At 46.1% G+C, this 23685-nt stretch overlaps 1 protein-coding gene across 1 annotated transcript; it reads left to right on the top strand.

Annotated features, from left to right (window-relative positions):
• The first annotated feature begins 855 nt into the window (after positions 1 to 855).
• CF1H1orf100 (chromosome F1 C1orf100 homolog) lies at positions 856 to 20244 on the top strand. Its single transcript, XM_030303166.1, is given in 4 exon segments — positions 856 to 911; positions 6990 to 7085; positions 11739 to 11911; positions 20153 to 20244. Coding segments are annotated over 4 exon segments (417 nt in total).
• Positions 20245 to 23685: the final 3441 nt, after the last annotated feature.

Genomic DNA, 23685 nt, shown 5'->3' with positions numbered 1-23685 from the left:
CACACGGCTTCATGAGCAGCAGGAAATGGCCTCTGCCTCGTTTCTGCCTTCCAGATCTCAGTCCGGTCTGTCGGATTTGGAGGAGTCGAAATCCTATCCAGAGGTCTAGGTGCCAGGGAGTCTGGACATGTAATGCAAAGCCCATGAGCCAGTGCGGTAGGAAAGCACCTAAGAAGGGTGGGAACAGACACTAAAGACCCAACTGCACAGTAGTTTCTTTTTTTTTTTTTCTTTTAGGGTGAATTCCTGCTGACCTCTGTGGCTCAAGTTTCACAGATTGTTGTGTTAATCCTCAGATCAATTTTCTAGGTGTGCAAAATGGTTCGTTGCTGATCTAGTTGCATTTCAGGGATGGGAGAGGCAGAGAATGTCACGCTGCTCTGCCATCTTGGCCCCTCCCCCCCTTTTTTTCTTTTAAAGAGAGAGAGAGAGCAGGCATGAGCCAGGGAGAGGGGCAGAGGGAGAGAGAGAGAATCTTAAGTAGGCTCCTCAGCATAGAGCCCATCACAGGGTTCAATCCCACAATTGTGAGATCATGAAATGAGCTGAAATCAAGAGTTGGACACTCAACCGACTGAGCCACCCAGGGACGCCCATATCGGCTTATGCTTTCCACTTTTTTTCCCCCTTTACTAGTTTCTTTCCTTCCCTAAGTGGTCTACAAGAAGCCATGGATAGTCTCCTTACTCTTCAATTTTCTTACTGTTATTTCTTTCCAGACAGACTTTGTGGCACTAGACAGCTGTCACATGGAAGTGGACTGTGTGTCTAGTGTATATGCGATATAGTACATAGTGTGTATACATTTGCAATATAAACCTTCACTCTGTAATGTTTTTTAGACTCCCATCCACCATGGCTGCCATCCGGCTTTGAGAATTTATTGACCGCCGCCCAGTGATCCTATCTAGGTAATGTTCTTCCAGATGCAGACGCCATCCAGAGCTGTGGTGAGGCAGACAGACACCTGGGGTGGGGGGTGGGGGGTAGATTTGCTCACCGGGTGCCCTGTGATTGAGAGGCAATAGCTGCCAGAGGTTCCAATGACATTTCTTTGAGTTTGGGGAAAGTTGTAAAAAACAAACAAAAAGAAATTCCACACTGATGGCAAAATCCAAGCAAACAGGCAACTCCAAACACCCAGAAGATTGGAAGGATATTGGTTTTTGCTTGGGAAGGGCTTCAACAAGAAGGATGAGGAACCTCAGCCTAAATTTTAGCGGGGGCCCCTTTAGTCTGCTCAGGATCAAACAAACCACTTCCTGCTTCTGCCATATGGAAGGTTGAAACGACGTAGGATTTTCACTCTTCCTCCAAGTTCCAGCCTTAGACGGGCCAAGACTAACAAGCCCTAGGCATGTGTTCTTGGGCTAAAGTCATCTTGCTGAGAGATATGGGTAATAATCTATAGACTCTAACCCAGCCTCCCTTTACCACTGGCCGTGGGGTCTGGAGAGGCTCCGAAGCTATGACAGTGGGTAAGACATTCACACGGTAAGCGACTTTGAGGTCAGCCTCTTTGGCTTCATGGTTTTGAGTGAGGCCTGTGTTTATTTTAGTATCTAGTTATTTTTGACAATGTTTAGTCAGCAAAGATAAGTCCTTTCGCTTCCAGAAATTACCAAAGGAGGGATGGGGAAAGGATGCTTTGTTCCTACAGTCCTCTTTCAGAGAAAGGACAGAGTCTACCCTTCTCTCCCAGAAGCCCACACGATGAGGAACTGGAGGAAATAGGGATGGGTTCCAGTATTTCTTGATTTCTGCCTCCCCACAACCCTTTGGTCTTTCGGAATGTGTGTGAGATCTGTCTTGCCCGCTGTTGAGTTATTTAACTGTGGGTCATCTCCTGGGCAAAATGGAAACAAAGCTCCCTTAGCTGCTGCTAAGGAACTCAGTGGGACTGAGGCAGGGTCATCGGGCCTGGCCTAAACCAGCTCACAGGGAGCCTGAGGGTTTGGGCGAAACAGTGCAGCAGGCACAGGGTCCGTGAAATTCTAAGGTGGGGCTGGATTCAGTTGTCTGCGCTCATCCCTCAAAGCCTCCACGACGAGGCACACCACCGGAACTAGGCTGGGGCCCCAGCCTCCCCGCCGTACTCACTGTGAGGCTGGCCCTTGTCTACACCTTTCCTGAATCTGCAACAGGAGGGGGTCCAATCCATCAGTAGGTTCCTCAGTGGTACCTCCAGGACGTATCTCCAATGGGAATGCGGCCTGTCCCCACTCACCTGCCACGACCACCGTCCATTCTCCAGAAAGCACTTCCGAAAATGTAACTTGGTTCAAAGCCCTTCATTTCATTAAGCCTTGCAATCACCGCATTTTGCATAAAATCTAAACTCTGCTAGGGCCCGCGCGGCTCTCCACAAACGGGCCCTGCCCCCACCTCAGCTTCCTCTTCGGCCAGCCCCACTGTCTTTCCTTCATGGGAAAATGAAATCGCACACGGGCAGGGGCACCTGATAAATATTCAGTGGTTCACCAGTCATAGTGACCACACAGCTCTCACGAGAATTATACCAGGTGTAAATGCCACTTGTGGCCATTCCCAAGCTACAGGCCTGACTCTCAGGCTGGGCTGAGGGTTGAGTTGGTTTGCAGAGCATCAGATGCTCCTGAAAAGACGGTTTTAGGCGGATAAGTGCAGTGTGGTGTGGAAGAAAAAAGAGGTGGAATTTGTGTCAGATATAAGTGGATTTTTTTTTTGATGTTTATTTATTATTTTTGAGAGAGAGAGAGAGAGAGAGAGCGCGCACATGAGTGGGGGAGGGGCAGAGAGAGAGAGGGAGACACAGAATGTGAAGCAGGCTTCAAGCCCCGAGCTGTCAGTGCAGAGCCCGACGCGGGGCTGGAACTCACAAACTGTGAGATCATGACCCGAGCCGAAGTCGGACGCTTAACCGACAGAGCCACTTGGGTGCCCCAAGAGTGGATTTTTAAAACACTGGCTGAAGTGGTCTCTGGGAGATCAAGAGGCAGCTGGAGGGGTCAGCTCATCCCGCCCGGAGTCATGGTAACACCTACCCCAGATCACCAAGTATGTCCACAATGTCCCATTGACTCACGGAGCCACACGGAGCCATAGCTGATCAGTTCCCCCCCTACTTTACTGATACCTGACGCCCCCCCTCTTCCTGGAGGGGATAGTGAGTCTGGAAGATAGCAGAGCGGACACGGCAGTCTCCCATCCTCTGTGCCAACCAGCTCGTGTCCTTACTAAGTGACTCATTCCCTAGAGCCTGCTCCTCCCTGACACAGCACTTACTTCATCGTGTATGATAGGTTAGTGCCCGAGTGTGATTTTCCTGCCAGATCGTGAACTCTTGGGTAGAAGAGAATGTTGAATGTCACTGTCTCCCTGTCCCCTGCACACGGCGGACACCTCAGAGCCTGCAAAGAGGGCTTGTTTCCTTGAACCAAGGACAGCTTCCAGCTAACACGGCCGTGTCTGTTTCTTCCCCTGTCCCTTCGGTGCACGGCATCGACTTCCTGCGTGCCCGTGAGAGAATCACAGAGTTCATATAAAAATAGCACCGGATTCTTCTGAAAGCCAGCCATCCTGCACACCAAGAGATGACTCTGGGTGCAACGTGGAGCTCAGAGAACGGGTTTGATCCTTGGCTCTGGCATTTACCAGCCGGGTGATCTTTGGAGGGCCCAGTTGACCTCTCTGAACCTCGGTCCCCTGTTGTTCATAATGTTTACCTGGCAAGGTGACTAGGGATTAGATGAGATCACCCATGTAAAGGAGCCTCATAAAGCCTGAGGCCCAGCACAGACATAACAGAGGACTGCAGGGCCACCTCAGGTCACGGGGCCAGGCTCTTGAGGGACGAACACGCCTGACCTCCCCTGGGCATATTGGATTCCGTCTGCGGCTAAGCCCAGGTTTCTGCTCCGGCTACGCACGCTCTCGTCTGCACAGACCGCATCACCTCAAAGAGCCAAGCTTTGAGGGGCTGGCAAACAACGTATGGGGGAATCGGTCAAAGCAGGAGTCTGGAGGAGGAGGAGAAGGGGTCTTAGAAGCCAACCTTCCCACAACTCATTCAGGAATCTTAGAAGCCAAGTCAATCAACGGGTCTGAGCAGAGCCCAGGCAGGGGTCCGCGGCCAGGTCTGGAGAGACCGCTGCTTCCCCCACTCACGCACCCAGCCCCGCCAGGAGAGGCCAGCTCCTGACTGACAGACCAGGTTACCTACGCTTTGCCCCTCATTAACCTCTCGACTGGGATCTTCCTCTTCTGGAAGGTGAAGTCAAACCACGTGGGGAGCTGGGAAAGTCCACCCGAAGAGTTTGCCCTTCTTTCCCCAATCCTTTCCACTTCTCCACCCAGCCCCCCTTCCCTTCAGCACCTGCTTACGCGCTTCCCTCCCCCTCCCCGCTCCTGGGCCAAAACCTACCAAGAGAGACCCCCCAGGGACTGGGAGCTGGGCCTGTGATCTGGTGCTGGCAGAGAAGGGCTTCTCCATCCTCAAAACAGCTTTTACAGACGGCTTCTACAGAGCAGTGCTTAGGTCACTCGCCTGTATTCAGCAGGCGTTTGTTACAAGCATGCTTGTGAGAATCCACGGTCAAAACTCGGCCTACTGAAAACGGCACAGCAGCTGTGAGAGACCAGTGTGGCTTCGGAACCCCGGCTGGATGGCTCACAGACTGTAACAGGGCGCTAGGGGGATCTTTCCAAGGGAGTGCTTCAGCCACGGGACGGGTGCCCAAGAAAGTCCCAGGCTCTCAGAAATGTCATTTGTTCCCTATGATTGTGCCAGTTCCTCTCCTTTCTTATGACTTAATCCCTGCTCGTATTTACTCTTCGGGGCTCAGTCACTTTATCCGAGCCACTGGGCAGGCCCGGACAGCCTGTGGTTTTTCTGAAAAGTCAGAGCTCCCGGAAGCCCTGTTTGCATAGACAGACAGACCCGCCCTGTTCACAGCACTTGCCTTTCGCACTGGTTAGACAGCGAGGTCCCCACTGGCCCCCCGCACACTCCACTTTGATCCCAACTCTGGCCTCATCTTGGCTTCTGAAATTCCCACCTCGAATGTCTTCCCCATCCTGTTTGCTTGCCCAAATCCTGGACATCCGTCCCTCAACCACGACCCCACTGACCCTTTATTCAGATCACCATTTCAGCACATAAAGAGCAAAGGGACGCCTGGGTGCTCAGTCGGTTACACTTCCGACTCTTGATTTCGGCTCAGGTCGTGATCTCACAGTTTGTGAGTTCGAGCCCCACATCGGGCTCTGGGCTGACAGCAGGGAGTCTGCTTGGGATTCTCTCTCTCTCCCTTTTTCTTTGCCCCTCCCCGGACCTCTCAAAATGCATAAACTTTAAAACAACAACAACAACAAAAAAGAGCATTATGAGGACAAGTCAGCTCCTAGATCTGTATCTAAGAACCCTCAGTGTGCAGGCACGTTGTGTGAATTCAGTAAGTGCTGGTTGGACTGCGGACACGGTTCAGATTTCCATTCATCACCCAACACGTGTTTGGTGAGCTATTTCGTGCAAAACTATGTACTGTTTTCTACCAAGTCTTCCCTTGGAACTCTGAAATAGCATCGTCTGAGAGCTCAGAACCTGTGGAAGTCCCCAAACACCTACATATCACAAACTCTCCCCACGACGGTCACCTTCCTGTGTCCCCTCCCTCTCCAGAGGAGTGGCAGCCTTCTTCCTTATGCCTGAAGCCGTAAGGCAAGCCTGTCCTTGTATTGGACGCCTCCCTCCCAGCCTCAACCCTTTCTCCCACGGTGTCCCCTGTCCTCTCCAGCCACCTTCCCCAACACATAGCTCGGGTTTTTCCGTGTCCCACATAAATGACGACACCTGCCTCCTGGCCAGTCTCTGTACTTCAGTCAGACTCCTCACCTTCATTGTCCACACAGCCACTGGCAAATATCTTTCTAAAATAAAAATTGCACTATGTCATTAATCTTCTTTTTAAAAATGCTACCAAGATTCCCTGCCCCCTAGTGAGTGGTTCCCAACCTCTCGGACACAACGCCCCCTTTACGCCTAACATAATCCAATTACACGTAATTCTGAAATGGCAACATAATGCAGTGACCATAATCTAAAAGGAAAAGTAATTGGTTATAAAGTAAGAAGTCTTTCAAAACTTTTTTTTTTAGTTTATTTTTTGAGAGAGAGAGAGAGAAAGCAGGGGAGGGCTGGGAAGGGGCAAAGAGAGAGAGAGAATCCCAAGCAGGCTCCACACTGTCAGCACAGAGCCCGATGTAGGGCTGAATCCACAAACCATGAGATCGTGACTTGAGCCGAAATCAAGAGTTGGGTACTTGAACTGAGCCACTCAGGCACCCCAAAATAAGATGTCTTTCAAACGGTAGGGTCTGGATATCCCGGCACCCTTGCCTCACCTGGCCTTGGTTCAGCTGTACATGCCCACCCACCCCTGCTCAACTTCACACCCCAAAAGCACTTCCTCCCCCCACCCCACTGATTTGTGCTTCAAAATGTCTTTACAACCCAGCCCTCCCTAGCAAAGCTAAGTTCCCTCCTCCAGCCCACAAGCGCCCTGTGCTTTGGCCATCATAGTGCCTATTCATTTCTTGCCCCATACACTTAATTGCCACAGCTTTTAAAAAATCTAAAATACTTGGGCAAGTTTGTAAACCTACCAAAAGTAGGGAAAAAAATAGTATAAGAAGCCCCCACGTAACCATTCTCTCATTTCAACAATGATCAACATTTGCCCCCACTGATTTTAAATAGCCTCTTATTTCTTTTTCTGATAGTTTGAACCTAATACCTGACACATCAAATACTTCCTTATGACTCTTGAGAAGGAAATCCTGAAAAATGGACAACAGAAGACAGCCCTATCAAGAAATTCCAAAGGTTTCCAGAGCTCTGTGCCAGAAACCGGAAGCAAAGACTACATGTATTTTTTATTATACCACAGCTGGCATTCTGCTGTAAAGAACTAATTGCTTTTTTTTTATCACCCTTTTACTTTCTCCACTAGTGTATTCATCGTTCATCAAGGAAAGGACATCCAAGGATATTACCCCGGGCAGCTGGCAAGAGTCCACTTTGATTCTAGTGAGAAGAGACCTCCCAGGTAAGGAGACCTTCCTAAATCTTAGTTTTCAAAAATTTCATTAAAGTTAGAATAATAAAATGAAAAAAAAAAGGGGGGGATGACAATTTGTAGTCATAATAATGATAATAATAATAATTATTATTTAATGGCTAAAAAAAAAAAAAAAGCTTGGAACAAAATACACCAAACTTAACAATGACGTTTTATGACTGGTTAAGATCATTGGTATTTGTATTTTATTTTTCATCTTTCTCTCTGTTTTCCAGATTTTTCTCTAAAGAACATATATTACTTTTATAATCAATAATAAATATAGAATGTTACTAAATCATCAAAGAAATGTAAGAAACACCAAGAGTTTAGAGTTTCAACTTGTTCAAAAAACTTACCCTCCTGAGAGTCAGTTTCCCTCTAAGTAAAATTGTGAATTTGGTTTCTGTCTTTCCAAATGTGATTTTAACAAAAAGAAAAGGAAAAAACAAAGAACAATCATTTGGACGTTATTTAAGTTTATTTACTTATTTATTTATTTGTTTAGAGAGAGAGTGAAGGAAGGGCAGAGAGAGAAGGAGAGAGACAGAATCCCAAGCAAGCTTCGCCTACCAGGGCAGAGCCCAATATGGGGCTCAATGCAGGACTCGATGCGGGACTCACTTCATATAGTTGCACATTTTTTTTACTCATGATGAGAACTTTTAAAGTCTACCATCTCAGGACCTTTCAAATACACAATACAATATTATTACCTATAATTACCATGCAGTACATTACACTTCTAGAATTTATTTATCTGGAAGTTCGTACATTTTGACCTCCTTCACCCATTTTCCCCATCCCCCCAAGTCTGCCTCTGGCAGCCACCAATCTGTTCTCTTTTTCTATGTGTTTGGTTTTTTTGTATTCGACATATAAGTGAAATCATACGGTCCTTGTTTTTATCTGATCTTTTTTCACATATATATATATACATATATGAGAAAAACATATATATGTATGTATGTATACAACAACATCTTCTCTATCCATTCATCCATCAATGAACACTTAGATTGTTTCTATGTCTTGGCCATTGCAAATGATGCTGCAATGAACATGGAGATACAGATATCTGAGACAGGGATTTCACTTTCTTTGGATGTGTACCCAGAAGGGGAATTCCTGGTAGTCCTAACTTTTGGAGGAACCTCCATACTGTTCACAATGGCTGCACCAGTTTGCAGTCCTACAACAGCGCATGAAGATTCCCGTTTCTCCACCTCCTCGCCAACACTTCTTATCTCTTGCCTTTTTGATACTAACCATTCTAACAGGTGGGAGGTGACAGCTCACTGTGGTTTCAGTTTGCATTTCCCTGATGGTTAGTGATGGGGAGCATTCTTCATGAGTCTGTTTGGCATCCATACGTCTTCTTCGGGAAAAAAAATGTCTGTTCTGATTCTCTGCCCATTTTTTTGTCAGACGGGTTTTTTTTGTTTGTTTTTTTTTTTTTTTTTTTTTTTTTTTTTACTATTGACTTGTAGGAGTTATTTGTGTATTTTGGCCATTAACTCCTTATCAGATATATGACTGGCAAATATTTATCCTATTCCACAGGTTGCCTTTTTGTTTTGTTGCTCTCCTTTGCTGTGCAAAAGCTTTTTAGTTTGATGTAGTCCCGTTTATTTGTGTTTTTGTTGCCTTTACTTTTGGTGTCAAATCCAAAAACTCATTGCTAAGCTTGATGTTAAGGAATTTACTCCTTATTGTTTTCTTCTAGGAGTTTTATGGTTTCAGGTCTTACCTTCAAGTCTTTAACTAATTTTGAGTTGCTTTTTGTGTATAAGATAATTCATCTTTTGCATGTTGCATTTTTTCCAACACCACTTACTAAAGAGACTATCCTCGGGGCGCCTGGGTGGCTCAGTCGGTTAAGCGTCCGACTTCAGCCAGGTCACGATCTCGCGGTCCGTGGGTTCGAGCCCCGCGTCAGGCTCTGGGCTGATGGCTCGGAGCCTGGAGCCTGTTTCCGATTCTGTGTCTCCCTCTGTCTCTGCCCCTCCCCCATTCATGCTCTGTCTCTCTCTGTCCCCCCAAAAAATAAATAAACGTTGAAAAAAAAATTAAAAAAAAATAAAAGAATAAAGAGACTATCCTCTCCCCATTGTATATTTTGGGGATTTTTTTTTTTTTTTTTTTTAAACCAATTGACCACATAGATGTGGGTTTATTTCTGTGCTCACTATACTGTTCTGTTGATATATGTAATATATGTGTCTTTTTTATGACAATATCATACTGCTTTCATTGCTATAGCCTTATAATATAACTTGAAACCAGGAAGCATGATGTCTCCATGTTGTTTCTCTTTCTCAAGATTGCTTTAGATATTTGGACTCTTTTGTGGGATTTTTAGGATTTTAGAATTCCTTGTTCTAGTCCTGTGAAAGAATGCCTTTGGAATTTTTATCTTATTTATTTATTTAATTTTTTATTTTTTTTTCAAAAGAGAGAGTAAGAGGCAGAGGGAGAGAGAGAGAATCCCAAGCCAGCTCCATGCCTGTGCAAAGCCTGACACAGGGCTCGATCCCATGAGCCCAGGATCACGACCTGAGCCGAAACCAAGAGTCGGACTCTCAACTGACTTGAGCCATCCACATGCCCCTGCCTTTGGAATTTTTATAGGAATTGCATAAAATGTGTAGATGGATTTGGATAGTATGACGTTTTAACAATATTAATTCTTCCAATCCATGGACACAATATCTTCCCATTTATTTGTGTTTTCTTCCATTTCTTTCATCAGTGTCTTAACGGTTTTCAATGTGTAGGTCTTTAACCTCCTTGGTTTAATGTACTCCTATTTATTGTTTTTGATGCAACTGTAAATAGGATTGTTTTCTTAATTTCTCTGTCTGATAGTTTATTGTTAGTGTATAGAAATGCAATACATTTTTCTACATTGATTTCATATCCCGAAACTTCACTGAACTCCTTCATTTGTTCTAACATTTTTTTGGTGGAGTCTTTACAGTTTTCTATATATTGATCATGCTATCTGCAAATAGAGACAGTTTTACTTCTGACTTTCCTATTTGGATACCTTTTATTTCTTTTCCTTGCCTAACTGCTCTGGTTGGGACTTCCAATATACGTTAAATAAAAGTAGTGAGGGTGGACACCCTTGTCTTACTCCTGATCTTAGAAAAAAGCTTACAGCTTTCTAACTTGGAATATGAGATTAGCTGTGGGCTTTCATATATAGTCTTTATTATGCTGAAATATGTTCCCTTTATACCCACATTATCATTAATGGATGTTGAATTTTGTCACATTCTTTTCCACATCTACTGAGATGATGGTATGATTATTATCTTTCAATTTTTTAACGTTTTATTCATTTTTGTGAGAGAGGGGGGGGATGCAGAGAGAGATGGGGAGACAGGATCCAAAGTAGGCTCTGCACTGACAGCAGACAGCCCAATGTGGGGCTCGAATCCATGAGTTGCAAGATCATGACCCAAGTTGAAGTTGGATGCCCAACCGACTGAGCCCCCCAAGGTGCCCCTCCTTCAATTTGTTAATGTGGCATATTATGTTGATTGATTTGCAGATGTTGAACCTTCCTTGTAGCCCTGGAGTAAATCCCACTTGGTCATGGTGTACGATCCTTTTAATGTGTTGTTGAATTCAGTTTGCTGATATTTTGATGATTGAAACCTTGTTTTGTATAACAGTTTTCCTGAGATAATTCCCACATCATAGAGCTCATCCACTTAAAGTGTTCAATTCAACTGAAACCTTTGTTTAAACTTAATTATTTATTGTGGACTTTCTTCCATCTCAAAATTTATAATTCCACAGCATCACTTTTAATGGTGGTATGATATTCCTGTACATGTCTGTATCATTTTCTAAATAATCCCTCTTTTTTCACATGAAGATTGTTTCCATTCTTTTATTATCATAAAATACTTCGGTGAACATTCTTCGAGCTATGTCTTTGGTGACACCCCTAATTTCCGGAGTTGGCTGTGACAAAGTATATGCACATTTTAAAGATATTAATACTCACCACCAAAGTGTTCTCAAGCAAGCTGCACCAGTGAGTGTAAACTCCCACACGTGTATGAAGATATTTCACCATTAAATTTTGATTCTTCTTTACTTTTACTTTCAGAGGGGACTTATCTGAGTGGAGGGACAGGAAGGTTATAACTGATTTCAGGTTCATCCAACACCAACTTGCACCATAGTGGTTAGTCTGGTCAGAAGACAGTATTGGTTCCTGGAGGGAACCAAACATCCATAGGGAAGAAAATTACGCTGGGAAAGGGCCTTGGGGAGATGTGGAGTACAGGAAGTAGCCGGGGCACAGGAAGTACAGTACAGGAGATAGCCAGAGTGCAGGAAGTAGCCACACTTGAGCAGACCCAGTGGAGGTTTCAATGCAGGTCGTCTTCTGGAACCTGTGGTTGAGGAGGAGGAGGGATGCTACCATGGGGGAACAAGGGACTGGGATCCTCGAGCCACCTGCTGAAAACCCCGCTGTGCTGGCCTTGGTGCCATGGAGTCTTACCAATAGTATCTTTGTAGCCTCCTGGCTGCTTCCAGAGAGTGGATTTCAGCTGATGAGAACGTTGGACTGCTTGTCTTCTACTGGGTGCTCAGCAAGCTGTTTCCATTTTCATTCAGACCTCTCATAGACTTGACAATTCCACCCAAGAGAAAAAGCCAGGATCAGCCTCAATTAGACCAACAAACTCTCATTCGATACATTTGTTTTCGAAGACATTCAAGGCCCGCTGAACCCTGGTATAAAGAAACCACCTACCAAAGGGACTATTCTCTGCCATTTTACAAGATTGGTAAGTCAGGTCAACTGCTCTTCCTCTCTCAGATCACACTTGCCTCCGATGAGTCTCTTTCGTGGGCTTGTAGCCATCAGGGATGTGTCTGGGACCAGTCAAGTTGGGGACAGTGTGTGTGTGTGTGTGTGTGTGTGTGTGTGTCGAGGTGCAGGAAGAAGAATTTAGAGGCTGGCCCAAGGGCTGTTTCCGCCTCTCCTTTTTTCCAGCTCGCTATAGAATTCAAGGATAAAAATGCAGAAATGTCAGGGTGGCTCAGCTGGTTAAGCATCTGACTTTGGCTCAGGTCCTGATCACGTGGTTCATGAGTTTAGGGCTCTGCACGAATGGTACAAAGCCTGCTTGGGATTCTGTCTCTCCTTCGCTCTGCCCCTCCCCGACTTGTGCGTGCACGTGCGCTCTCTCTCAAAATAAATAAACAAACTTAATAAAAAAGAAAAGAAAATGCACAAATGTCCTTGCTAGGAAGCAGGCTCAAGTGTGACTGCTTCTTACCGAGCCTCTCGTCACTCAACAAATTCCTTGTGGTGCCTAACTATATTGAGGAAATTTTTTTCTTTTCTCCCATTTTTTTTAAATGTTTTATTTATCTCTGGGAGAAAGGGCATCAGTAGGGGAGGGGCAATGCGGGGCTGGGCAGAGGATCTGAAGCAGTCTCCACACTGACAGCAGTGAGCCTGATGTGGGGCTTGAACTCACGTACTGCGAGATCATGACCTGAGCTGAAGTTGGACGTTTAACTGCCTGAACCACCCAGAGGCCCCCTTGTTCTCCCATTTTAAATGACTTTATGACAATTTGACATTTGGAGGCATGTTTCAAAAATTCTAAGTTCCCTGTACATTGCAACATGTGTGGCTATGAAGGGCCAAGCCCTCCCCCAGATGTGAGCCGGGGGTACACACGTGGATGCCAGTGTAGACATTACTTGTATTCCTGTCCTCACGGATGCCTTGAATTTTAGTGAGGGGAAGGAGTCGCTGCGTCGACAGGCTTTGTAAGTGAGTTAACCCCACTGTTTCTGGAGCTCTTACCCTGTGGCAGGAACATATTTTGTCCTCGTAACACCACTCTTAGTGCTATTATTTCCCCCATTTTCCAAGAAGGGGGGATCGAGTTTCTGAGACAGTTAATGACCCAGATCACCAGGCAGCAGGTAGGAGGGGCAGAGTTCAGACCCAGGCCATTTGAGACATAGCATTCAGGCAGAGGCCAAGCTCTGTGCTTGACCTGTAACCCATATGGCCTCTGTCACAGCTGGGTGTCACCTGCACTACTGTTTATCTAATAGTTTTCTTTAAAGTGAGTCACTTTCTTCTTGCTTGAGAAAGAGTAAGAAACCGAGTAGGAGGATGGTGGAGGGAGTGGCTGGGGGTGAGGAGGGCCCACCCTTCCTCCTGTTCTCCCCTGAGAAGAGTGGCTAGGCCAGGGATGGGGCTCAGGTCCCAGGGGGAGAGCAAACACCAGCAGCCAGGAGGGTGGGAGTCAGGCCCAGGCAATTCATCTCTAGACAGTGGAGCCGCGGAGGGGCGGGGGGCGCAGTAGATGAGGCCGACAGGCCGCATGTGGGCAGGAGGCATCTGGCATAAGAGGTTCCCAGGGGTGCGAAGCTGGGTTCTGGGAGGTGGGAGACGGGTGGAGGCTGAGCAGGGCGGGAGATGAGGGGAGAGGGAGGCTGGGGGCTGAGATGAGCTCTAGGGAAGGAGGTGCCAGGAGGGAGTGTGGGACGGTAGAAGTTGGGGCCCCACAGGGGGCCCCGGGATGGTTGTATTAATGGAAGCCAGGGTGGGTATGGGTGCAGATCAGGGCTGAGGATGAGGCCTGAGGGGGGACGGGAGCCGCCAGGGGCTGAGTAGCTGGAGGGAAGAGGTGGTCAGGAGAACCAGCTAAGCGGCTTGCCCTTTCGAGAACGTTCGAGTCTGAAGTCAGCTTCCTTAGCAGGGGGTAATCCAGGTGGGCCTTGGGTTACCAAAGTGGTAATAGACAAGACCTTCTTTCCAATTCCTCTGCTTCGAGGGAATCCGGTGAGACAGAAAGACACAAAAGGTTTTCTCCCCTGCTTGTTTTAGACGACGATTCTTAATTCTTTCCGCCTTATGGAACCAGGGGAGTGTTTAGCGACGCAGTGGAGTATTTACCAGGTTCTGTGTCCCTAACACCGTGCCGGGTGCCATGGGAGGAGGTGAGCGCCAAGCCCAGGCTCTGACCTCAGCCACGGGGCGTTCCCAATCGGATCAGGAAGGTGAAGCAACAACCAGCCTGCCAGAGAATGACTAAGCAACTAGCTGAGTGGGAGCTGGAAGATGGGGTCTAGAACATGCTAGGCCCTGATGGATGAGGTTCCAGGCAGAGGGAACAGGGGCCCCCAGGCGGGGACACCGCAGCCGGGACGTGGTGGGGAGATGGTGAGGCTCGTGGAAGGTGGGAGAGCAGGCAGGACTCCAGCCAGGAGGACTCAGGCCCCAGGGCCACTGCGGGCCCGCATGCCCTGGCTCTTCAGTGTGGGGCAAGACGCTCAGCTTCTCTGAACCCGACTTCTCGGAAGTCTGTAGTTTAAAAAAAATTTTTTTAACGTTTTATTTATTTTTGAGACAGGGAGAGACAGAGCATGAGCAGGGGAGGGGCAGAGAGAGAGCGAGACACAGAATCTGAAATGGGCTCCAGGCTCTGAGCTGTCAGCACAGAGCCTGACGCGGGGCTCGAACTCACGGACCGCGAGATCGTGACCTGAGCCGAAGTCAGCCGCTTAACCGACTGAGCCACCCAGGCGCCCCATCGGAAGTCTGTAGTTTAGCATAGCTGTTAGGATTTAAAATGTCTGTCATGGGCCCAGAACTGTGCTGAATGATACACACACACACACACACACACACACGTGTATACACTTGTGGTTGCAGTGAGTCATAGCCCCCGTGATGTAGCTATTATTATTTACTCCACGTAGCAGAAGAGAAAACCGAGCCTTACAGACTTTAAGAAACTCACTCCATCTGGCAGCTGGTGGGTCGTCGATCCGGGCCCTCCAGAGAATGAACGGAGGGAGGCTTCACAGGAAATGGGAAGAAGATTCAGGTGGTGCAGCATTGGGAGTGAGGAAGGACACCATCAAGAGAGAACTCACGAGAACTCACGAGGCATTAAAGCTCGTTGCACAGCCGCCCGCTCCGACCGCAGGGATTGTTGGTGCCTCTGATGGAAATACTGGTTTTCGGCCAGAGACGTGTCAAGCTGGGATGCGTAGGCAACTGAAAATGAGGTGCTGGAAAGTCCAGCAGGCAGCATTAGACAAGGAACAGGGTTGGACAGCCCCCTACCCAGTGAGGGTTGAAGCCTGACCCATTCAAGAGATAATTCATGTCGAAATATTCACTGACCCGCTGAGCGAGTGTGTATGAGTTATCTATCGTGGAGGAACGTCTCACTCCAAAACCTAGTGGTTTATCAGATAAATGATCATGATTTTCACCTTTAGATGGGCAGTTCTGGCTCAGGGTTTCTCTCTCAAGGAATCAGTCACCTGCAGTGAGCGGGGCATCATCTGAAGGCTTGACTGGGGCCGGAGGGTCTGCCTCCAAGGTGGCTCATTCACATGGTCGTCACTCACGTGCTGGCTCATGACTGGGGCCTCAGTGCCTTTCCAGGTGGGTCTCCTCACACCAGTGCCAAACGTCCCGAGGGCACGGCAGTTAGCTCCCCCTACCTAGAATGGGCAATCTGGGATGAAGGGGGAGACGGTAATGCCTTTTCTGACCTGGGGGCAGAAGCCACACACTGTCACTTCTGAATGGTCCTACTGAGGCAGTGTGCAAGGATTACATAAGGCACGGGTACCACGGGGTGAGAATTACTGGGGTCCTCTTTGGAAGCTGGCAACCAAGCTCACTCATTGACTGAGCACCCTTTATGAACCAGCCACGGTGCTGTCTGCGGGGGGTACAGTGACCTGGATAGACAGGACACCTGCTTTCATGGAGCTGACATTCTTGGGGGCCTACAGAGCATAACCAAGCACGCTCTGTCAACATTATAGACTGCAGTGGTGCTATCAGGGAAACAAGGCAGGCTGATAAGTGAACTCAAGGGAGTTTGCTTTTAATAGCACAGTCAGGGAAAACCTCTATGCAATTTTAGCTGAGCCCTGGAACACAGGAATGAGTCACGTTAGAGAGCGTTTCAGGAGCAAGGAACAAACAGTAAGTCCAAAAGCTTGAAAGCAGGAAAGGCCTAGGCTTGTTTGAGGAACAGAAAGGAACCCAGTGTAGCGGGTGTGTGGTCAGGGAGGGCGCCTGGATTCGAATCTCAAAACAAAGACCTGGAAGGGTTTGAGCGGAGGAGTGACCGATCATTTGTATTTTTAAAAGATCAACTCTAGCTGCTGCTAAGACCCTGTTTGGAGAGGGACAAGAGGTAGGGCGTGCCGACCAGCGAGGAAGCTATTTGCCAGCTTAGAACGGAGATGATGGGGCTTGGACCAGCAGGGAAAATGAAAAAGGATGAATGGATTCCAGAGATATTTTGGAGGTGACATCAGTTGGACTCAGTGACTTGCTGTGAGAGCGTTTTCATTCATTCATCTGTGTTCTTCCAGTAAATGATTTGAGAGCCTATTTGTATGCCAGGCAGTGTGCAAGGTTTTGGCGATACAGTGTCAAACAAAAATAGACACAACGTTTCTACATGCAGGAAGCTTCAACTGGAACCGGGATAGAAATAAGCATACCATTTCACCTGGCATAAATGCGATAGAGCAGAATTTATGCGGTGCTATAGGAGCGCTTAATGGGTTTCCCTGAGGAAATGATGAGCGAAAAGTTCACTAAGCGAGGAGTAGGGGAAGAGCTTCACAGTGAGCACAGAGTGTGCAAAGGCCCCGTGGTAGGAACACAACATGTTTGAGAAACTTAAAAAAAATGTGCTAAAGCACAGAGATCAGGAAGGGTGGAGGAGGACGTAACTAGAGATTTAAAGACAGGAACAAGGAGAGGGTATACAGGCCATTTTCAGCTCTGGCACCTCTAGCCTGAGATAAATGGCAAATCACTAAAAAGTTTCAAGGAGGGTGGAGACGCCATGATTAAAAGTGCATTGTGAAAATGAGAAGGAAAGGGAGGCCGGGTGGGGAGTCGGGTGAGGCAGGGACTGAATATGATGAGTCAGGAGCACCCCTGCCCGCTGCCCCCAGCAGTGGTTAGGCTAAAGGTTCTCACCCTCAGTGACATCACTTTTCGCAAGCCAGATGCCCAGGAGATACCCATACCAATTAAATCAGGATCTCCTGGTGCAGGGGTGGGGTGGGGTGGGGTGGGGTGGTCCTAGGCATCAGTAATTTAAAAACCTCCCCAGATTAGTCCCCCATGTGGCCAAGTTTGGGAACCAGTGGTTTAGGCAGGTGATGACAGCTGGTAACAGTAAAGAGAATTGGACGGATTTGCGAGGTGCTTAGGGGGCGATTATTTTGTGAACAACCATCAGGTAGGCGACAGGGGGGTCTTCAAGAGACCTAACAGAGAGAGGTCACAAATCTGAGCACTGAGAGAGACCACAGCAGGCACTGAATCGAGGGTTTGTTTATTTTTTTTTTATTTTTAATTTTTTTTCAACGTTTATTTATTTTTTGGGGGACAGAGAGAGACAGAGCATGAATGGGGGAGGGGCAGAGAGAGAGGGAGACACAGAATCGGAAACAGGCTCCAGGCTCTGAGCCATCAGCCCAGAGCCCGACACGGGGCTCGAAGTCACGGACCGCGAGATCGTGACCTGGCTGAAGTCGGACGCTTAACCGACTGCGCCACCCAGGCGCCCCATGAGGGTTTGTTTAAATCAAGAAACTGTACTCCTTGAAGGAGTCTTTGGGGGAAGGGCTTCTCAGAGAATAAGATCGATATAAAGTGGTTTACGAAGACGTGGGTTTTTTGTTTTTGTTTTTGTTTCTAATCTTAACCATTTGACCCGTCTTGGTGATCAGATTTTAAGGGCCGGACATATGCCTAGATTAGCACTGACGCGCATTTCACTGTCGGGTTCTCATTTCCTCTTTGGGCATTGTTGAAAAACGGATTAAATATAGATTGTGATAGATCACCTCTCAAGAAGTTCTTCCTCAGTAACAAATTCATTCTCAGCACATTCTCAGGGGTGCGTTTATTTTTTTAGGAAACATTGATTAAGCACAGACTCTGTGCAAGACACAGTGTAAGATGGACAGACTCTATCCTCAGAGAACCTAGAGCCTGCGAATATGAGACGGCCCCTCACACAAAATTTGCCCATGTATTACCCTGGCACCAAATAATTAAAAGAACTCATCCTCTGAAAATAAAATATCTGCTCTTCGTAGCGGTGTGACCCTTAGACTCCCTGACCTTCCGATTTCTCGTCTGTAAAAAGGATAATAATAGTATCTACCTAACAGAACAGAGATAACCATATAAGGAACTTAGCATTGTGCTTGTACGTAACATTAATAGGCCTTCAAAAAATATTAGCTATTATATTATCGATCAAAGAATAAACACATGCCATAATAAATGTTTGTAAACAGACAAACAAACAAAAAACCCTAATGCAACGGGATTGTGTTTTATTCTGGGATCAAGTTCTAAAACCAGTGCCTCAAGTAGTTATCATGTATAATCAAAGTTATCCTTGGAAATCTCTTAAACTGTTCCAAGTGATACTATCAAATGATACTAAATTGTTACAGTAGTTGGAATAAATGGGATTCAGGAAGTTGGTTAAATTGTCTCCGTAGTTCTCACTTAACTCGTTTTATTTTTCGATGATGACTTTGGAAGAAGTCACCCCCACAAATCCACATGAACAAAAGTTTCACTTTATCAAATGGTAAGGAAGTCCCCAAAATCATTTCACATGTCCTTTCCACAGTAGTCCCGCCCCCAAATCTGCACAGCGTATTTCGGGCTTGATAGCATCCACTGTCTGTGGGCATGTTGACTCGGTGAAGCCCCAAAAGTTTGTTGCACGTTCTGGGAACGTTTATTGCCCAGTGGACCCAGTCGAATGAGTGCGTCATTCAGCTCCACGGCTGGTGAGGGATTCTTCACGCTCCTAAACCGCTTAGACACAGTGTAACCCTCGAGAAGGTCAGAGTTGCTATTTTAACCCCATAAGCCTTGGGAAGTTGAATGGTTACTTAGTTCAGACAGGTACACACTATTCAATGAGATTTCAAGAATCCTCCTCCAGGGATGGCATTTCGAGTCATACTCCTGGGTTCAATGAAATATTACCCATTCTTAATACCAAGAAATGTTTGTGTCTTTCAATGCTGTCGAAGTAAGTGTGGAAGGTGTAATGGAGCAGGGACTTGGGGGCCAGGTATTCCTGGGTCAAGTCCCCTCACTATCCTATAAACTTGGGCACGTTCATGAATCTCTTTGAGATGGTGACCCCATCAGTGGGCATCTGAGGATTACCGTGGATATTAAGGTAAGTAACACAGTGCACGGCACTACACGTAACACAGCTGCGTTACGATGCTATCGCCATAACGCCGCGCTCTTTGGTTCACCCAGTGTGGACGCGATGGCTGATGCATTTATCCCCAAGCCCTCCGCGAACCCTCAGCTCCAGACAAGCAGAACTGTTCGTGATTGTAGATAAGAGGGTATAAAGTACAGGAACTCCAGTGGGGGTAAATTGAGGGATGGTACCAACTGAAGTTTGATACAAACACACAGAGTGGCCCGTTTCCAGTGTGGGGTTTATAGGGTTTGGGGGTCTACAATTAGGATGTCAAAATGCAAACGTATATGACTGATTTAATTTTATTTACATGTGGGCATAACTCAGTGAGGTGCCTCTTGATCACAGAATGAAACACAGAAATAACCTTTTGACTAAGTCCTGTTCCCCCATATCTTTCACATATATCCCTTTCTCTTCAATCCCCCAAATTATTTTATTGCATACAATTGTTGTGGACACTATTTTGGGGCACTTGGTTGGCTCAGTTGGTTGAGTGTCTGACTTCGGCTCAGGTCATGATCTCACAGTTCGTGAGTTAGAGCTCCACATTGGGCTCTGTGCTGACAGCTCAGAGCCTGGAGCCTGTTTTGGATTCTGTGTCCCCCTCTCTCTCTGCCCCTCCCCCCCCACCTCTTTCTTCCTCTCAAAAATGAATAAACATTAAAAAAATTAAACAAAATTGTTGTTGACACTATTTTAAAATTTAGGAGTGAACGGTCTTAAAATAAATCATTGATTTGTTTTAAATTCCAGATTGGAACAAGAAATTAGCCACAGTTTCATCAAACCCTAGACCACTCGATTCTCTGCCAGAGCTCTACTGTTGTCAAGAGAGGCAGTTGTGAACGAAAACCGCTTAAATTGTAAATAACCACGGCATTCAAACAAAACAACATTTGGAGTTCTTAGGTGACTCTTTTAGATTAAAATAATAACAGGACTACTGTTGATTGAAGTGTGTATCTGGGTGGCTACAATCCTGAAATATTTACATGCGGCAAAGTCTTTTCAGATTGAGGCAATCAACCTAAGGGCAGGGGATCAAGAGTCAAGTTTAAGGCGCACCTGGGTGGCTCAGTCGGTTGAGCATCTGACTTTGGCTCAGGTCATGATCTCGCGGTCTGTGAGTTCAAGCCCCGCGTCAGGCTCTGTGCTGACAGCTCAGAGCCTGGAGCCTGCTTCAGATTCTGTGTCTCCCTCTCTCTCTGTCCCTCCCCCGCTCATGCTCTGTCTATCAAAAATAAATAAACATTAAAAAAATTAAAAAAAAAAAGTCAAGTTTAAGACAACTTGTCATCTCTTCTCACGTCAACCATCTTACATTTAATCCAAAGGTTATACAGGGGGCCAGGTAAGAATATAATCTGCTCAATAATTGCATTACTCATTATAAAGAGAAGAGAAAAGAAGAGAAGAGAAGAGAAGAGAAGAGAAGAGAAGAAGAAAAGGAAAGGAAAGGAAAGGAAAGGAAAGGAAAGGAAAGGAAAGGAAAGGAAAGGAAAGGAAAGGAAAGGAAAGGAAAACCTGGGGAAGTAGCCAGGGAGGTAGACTGCCAGCAACCATAGATCCTAAAGGTGTTCTGGATGCAGAAACCCAGAAGTGGCTAAGGGCTGTAGTGAGTTATGGGAATGGTTAAAAAAAAAAAAAAAAAAAAAAAAAAAAAAAAAGGATTAATTGATTAATTGAAAGTCTGTGTATAGACAGTTAATACCCTTATCTTAACAACTGGGCATCAGTTCCCCAGGCAAAAAGCTAGCAGGTTTTTTTTTAAAGAAATGAATGATCCCAAAGAAAAGAATCCTACATTCTGGCCCCTAGCATCCCCCCATCCCCCCACACCCCAGCATACAAGTGGTTCCCTACTCAACCCCCCCCCCCCCAAAGTGAAACCTACTAGTTAACAGTCTTCCCCGCTGGGAACACAGTTTTAGGTAGTTTTCCACTGCCTTGGTCGTAGATGTGAAGAGCCAGCCAAGGATCACCAGAGAGTTGGAAAAATAACGAAACATGAAAGACAAAGAGAAGAAATGATCCCAGAGGAAACACCAAGGAATCGAAAAGAAGCTAACAAAGTAACATTGTCATCCAACAAGGGATGCGTCATCCACAAACATGAAAATGCCATCTTTCCAAAGCTCTTGGACATTAAAAACGTGATTCCTAAAAATTAAACATTTGACAGGATTGGAAGAAAATTCTGAAAAGCTCTATATGGAATCAAAAGACAAAGAAAATTATTGTTTTAAAAGAAGAGACACAGACTAATAAATCAGGGGGTCCACCACCTAACAAGCATCCTAGAAACAGAACAGAGAAAATTAGAGGAAATCATCAAGGAAACGTTTTCACAGAGCTAAGGACCAGGAAGCTGCGTTTCGGCTGTGGCCGAGCACACGAAAACACAGAAAATAAAAATAACCAGCTTTTGGTTTCACTGATATTCTCTGTTTTCTAGTCTCTATTTTGTTACTCTTGACTCTACTCTTGTTTCCTTCCTTTTACTGGTTTTGGGTTCAGTTTGCTTTCTTTTTTTAGCTCCTTAAGGTGGACAGTTAGGGTCTTGATGTGAAACTTCTCACTGCTACCAATTTCCTGTGGGGCTCTGCCCATGTTTGCTGCACGTTCTCCTCTTTGTGTTTCCTCCTTTCCTGTGGGAGTTCTTCTTTGACTCATTTGGTTGAGTGTGTGTTCTTAAATTTCCACTGTGAATTTTTCGGTTTTCCTTCTGTTACTGATTTCTAGCATCGTGCCATTGTGATCAAAGGTACTCTGTAGGATTTCAGTATTTAAAAAAACTTTTTCTTAATGTTTATTTTTGAGAGACAAAGTGTGAGCTGGGGAGGGGCAGAGAGAGAGAAGGAGACACAGAACCCGAAGCAGCCTCCGGGCTCCAAGCTGTCAGCACAGAGCCCGACGCGGGGCTCAAACTCATAGACCCTGAGACCATGATCTGAGCCCAAGTGGGACGCTCAACCGACTGAGCCACCCAGGAGCCCCTGGTTTTCAATATTTTTAAATCTGAGACTGGTTTTGTGACCGAACATAGGGTCTGTCCTGGAGAATGTCCCATGTATGCGTGAAAAGAGTATGTATTCTACTATTTTGGGGTGAAGGGTTCCATAGATGTCTGTTAAGTCTGGCTGGTTTATAGTGTTGATCATGTTTTCGATCTCCTTACTGATCTTGCATCTAAATGTTCTATGAATCATTGAAAGTTGGGTATTGAAGACTCCCAACTGTTATCGTAGAACTACGTCTCCTTCAAATCCATCAGCATTTGTTTCATATATTTGGGGGCTCTGTTGTTTGGTGAGTACATATTTAAAATTATTATATCCCTTGGTGACTTGACCCTTTTATCCATACATAAAGCCCTTTGTCTCCTGTAATAATTTTTGACTTAGTCTATTTTGTGACATTAGAATATCTTTTTCCATTCTTTCACTTTCAACCTACTTGTATTTTTGGATCTAAAGTGAGTGACCTCTAGACAGCATATATGACCTTGAGTTAGGCAAAAGACTTCTTCTTCTTCTTTTTTATATTTATTTTTGAGAGAGAGAGAGAATGAGCAGGGGACGAGCAGAGAGGGAGACAGAGGTCCAAAAGGGGCTCCACATTGTCAGCGCAGAGCCCTATGCAGGGTTCGAACTCGCGAACCATGAGATCATGACCTGAGCCAAAATCGAGTCAGATGCATGACTGAGCCACCCAGGTGGCCCTAAATCACCAAACTGTATTCTTAGAACAGGTGAACTTTATGGTCTATAAATTATATCTCAGGGTGCCTGGGTGGCTCAGTCAGTTAAGCGTCCGACGTCAGCTCAGGTCATGATCTCATGGTTTGTGAGTTCAAGCCCCACATTGGGCTCTGTGCTGACAGTGCAGAGCCTGGAGCCTGCTTCGGATTCTGTGTCTCCCTCTCTCTCTGTCCCTCCACCGTTCATGCTCTGTCTCTGTCTCTCTCTCTCTCTCAAAAGTAAACAAGCATTTTAAAAAATTATACCTCAATAAAGTCATTTCAATAAAAACCATACGTATGTAGACGTTTGACAAAAATAAAACAAAATCAGACCAAGAAGCCTCTAAGGAAGACAGAATGATGCTGTGCATAAAGGTGATACAACTTACTTTCCCTCTTGGGTAGATTCTACAGAGGTGGATGCGATTCTAAGTGAAATTGTATCAGAAATTGCAAATTGATTCCCCATATTGCAGTAACTCCCCCTGCGGGCAGTACATGAAAACGCCATAGCTCTAATGTTGCATATTTAACACTCAGAGAT

The sequence above is a fragment of the Lynx canadensis genome, chromosome F1 (genome assembly GCF_007474595.2).
Source record: "Lynx canadensis isolate LIC74 chromosome F1, mLynCan4.pri.v2, whole genome shotgun sequence".
NCBI classification, from domain to species: domain Eukaryota; kingdom Metazoa; phylum Chordata; class Mammalia; order Carnivora; family Felidae; genus Lynx; species Lynx canadensis.
Note: the sequence above shows the minus strand (reverse complement) of the source record. Positions and strands in the feature narration are given on the sequence as shown.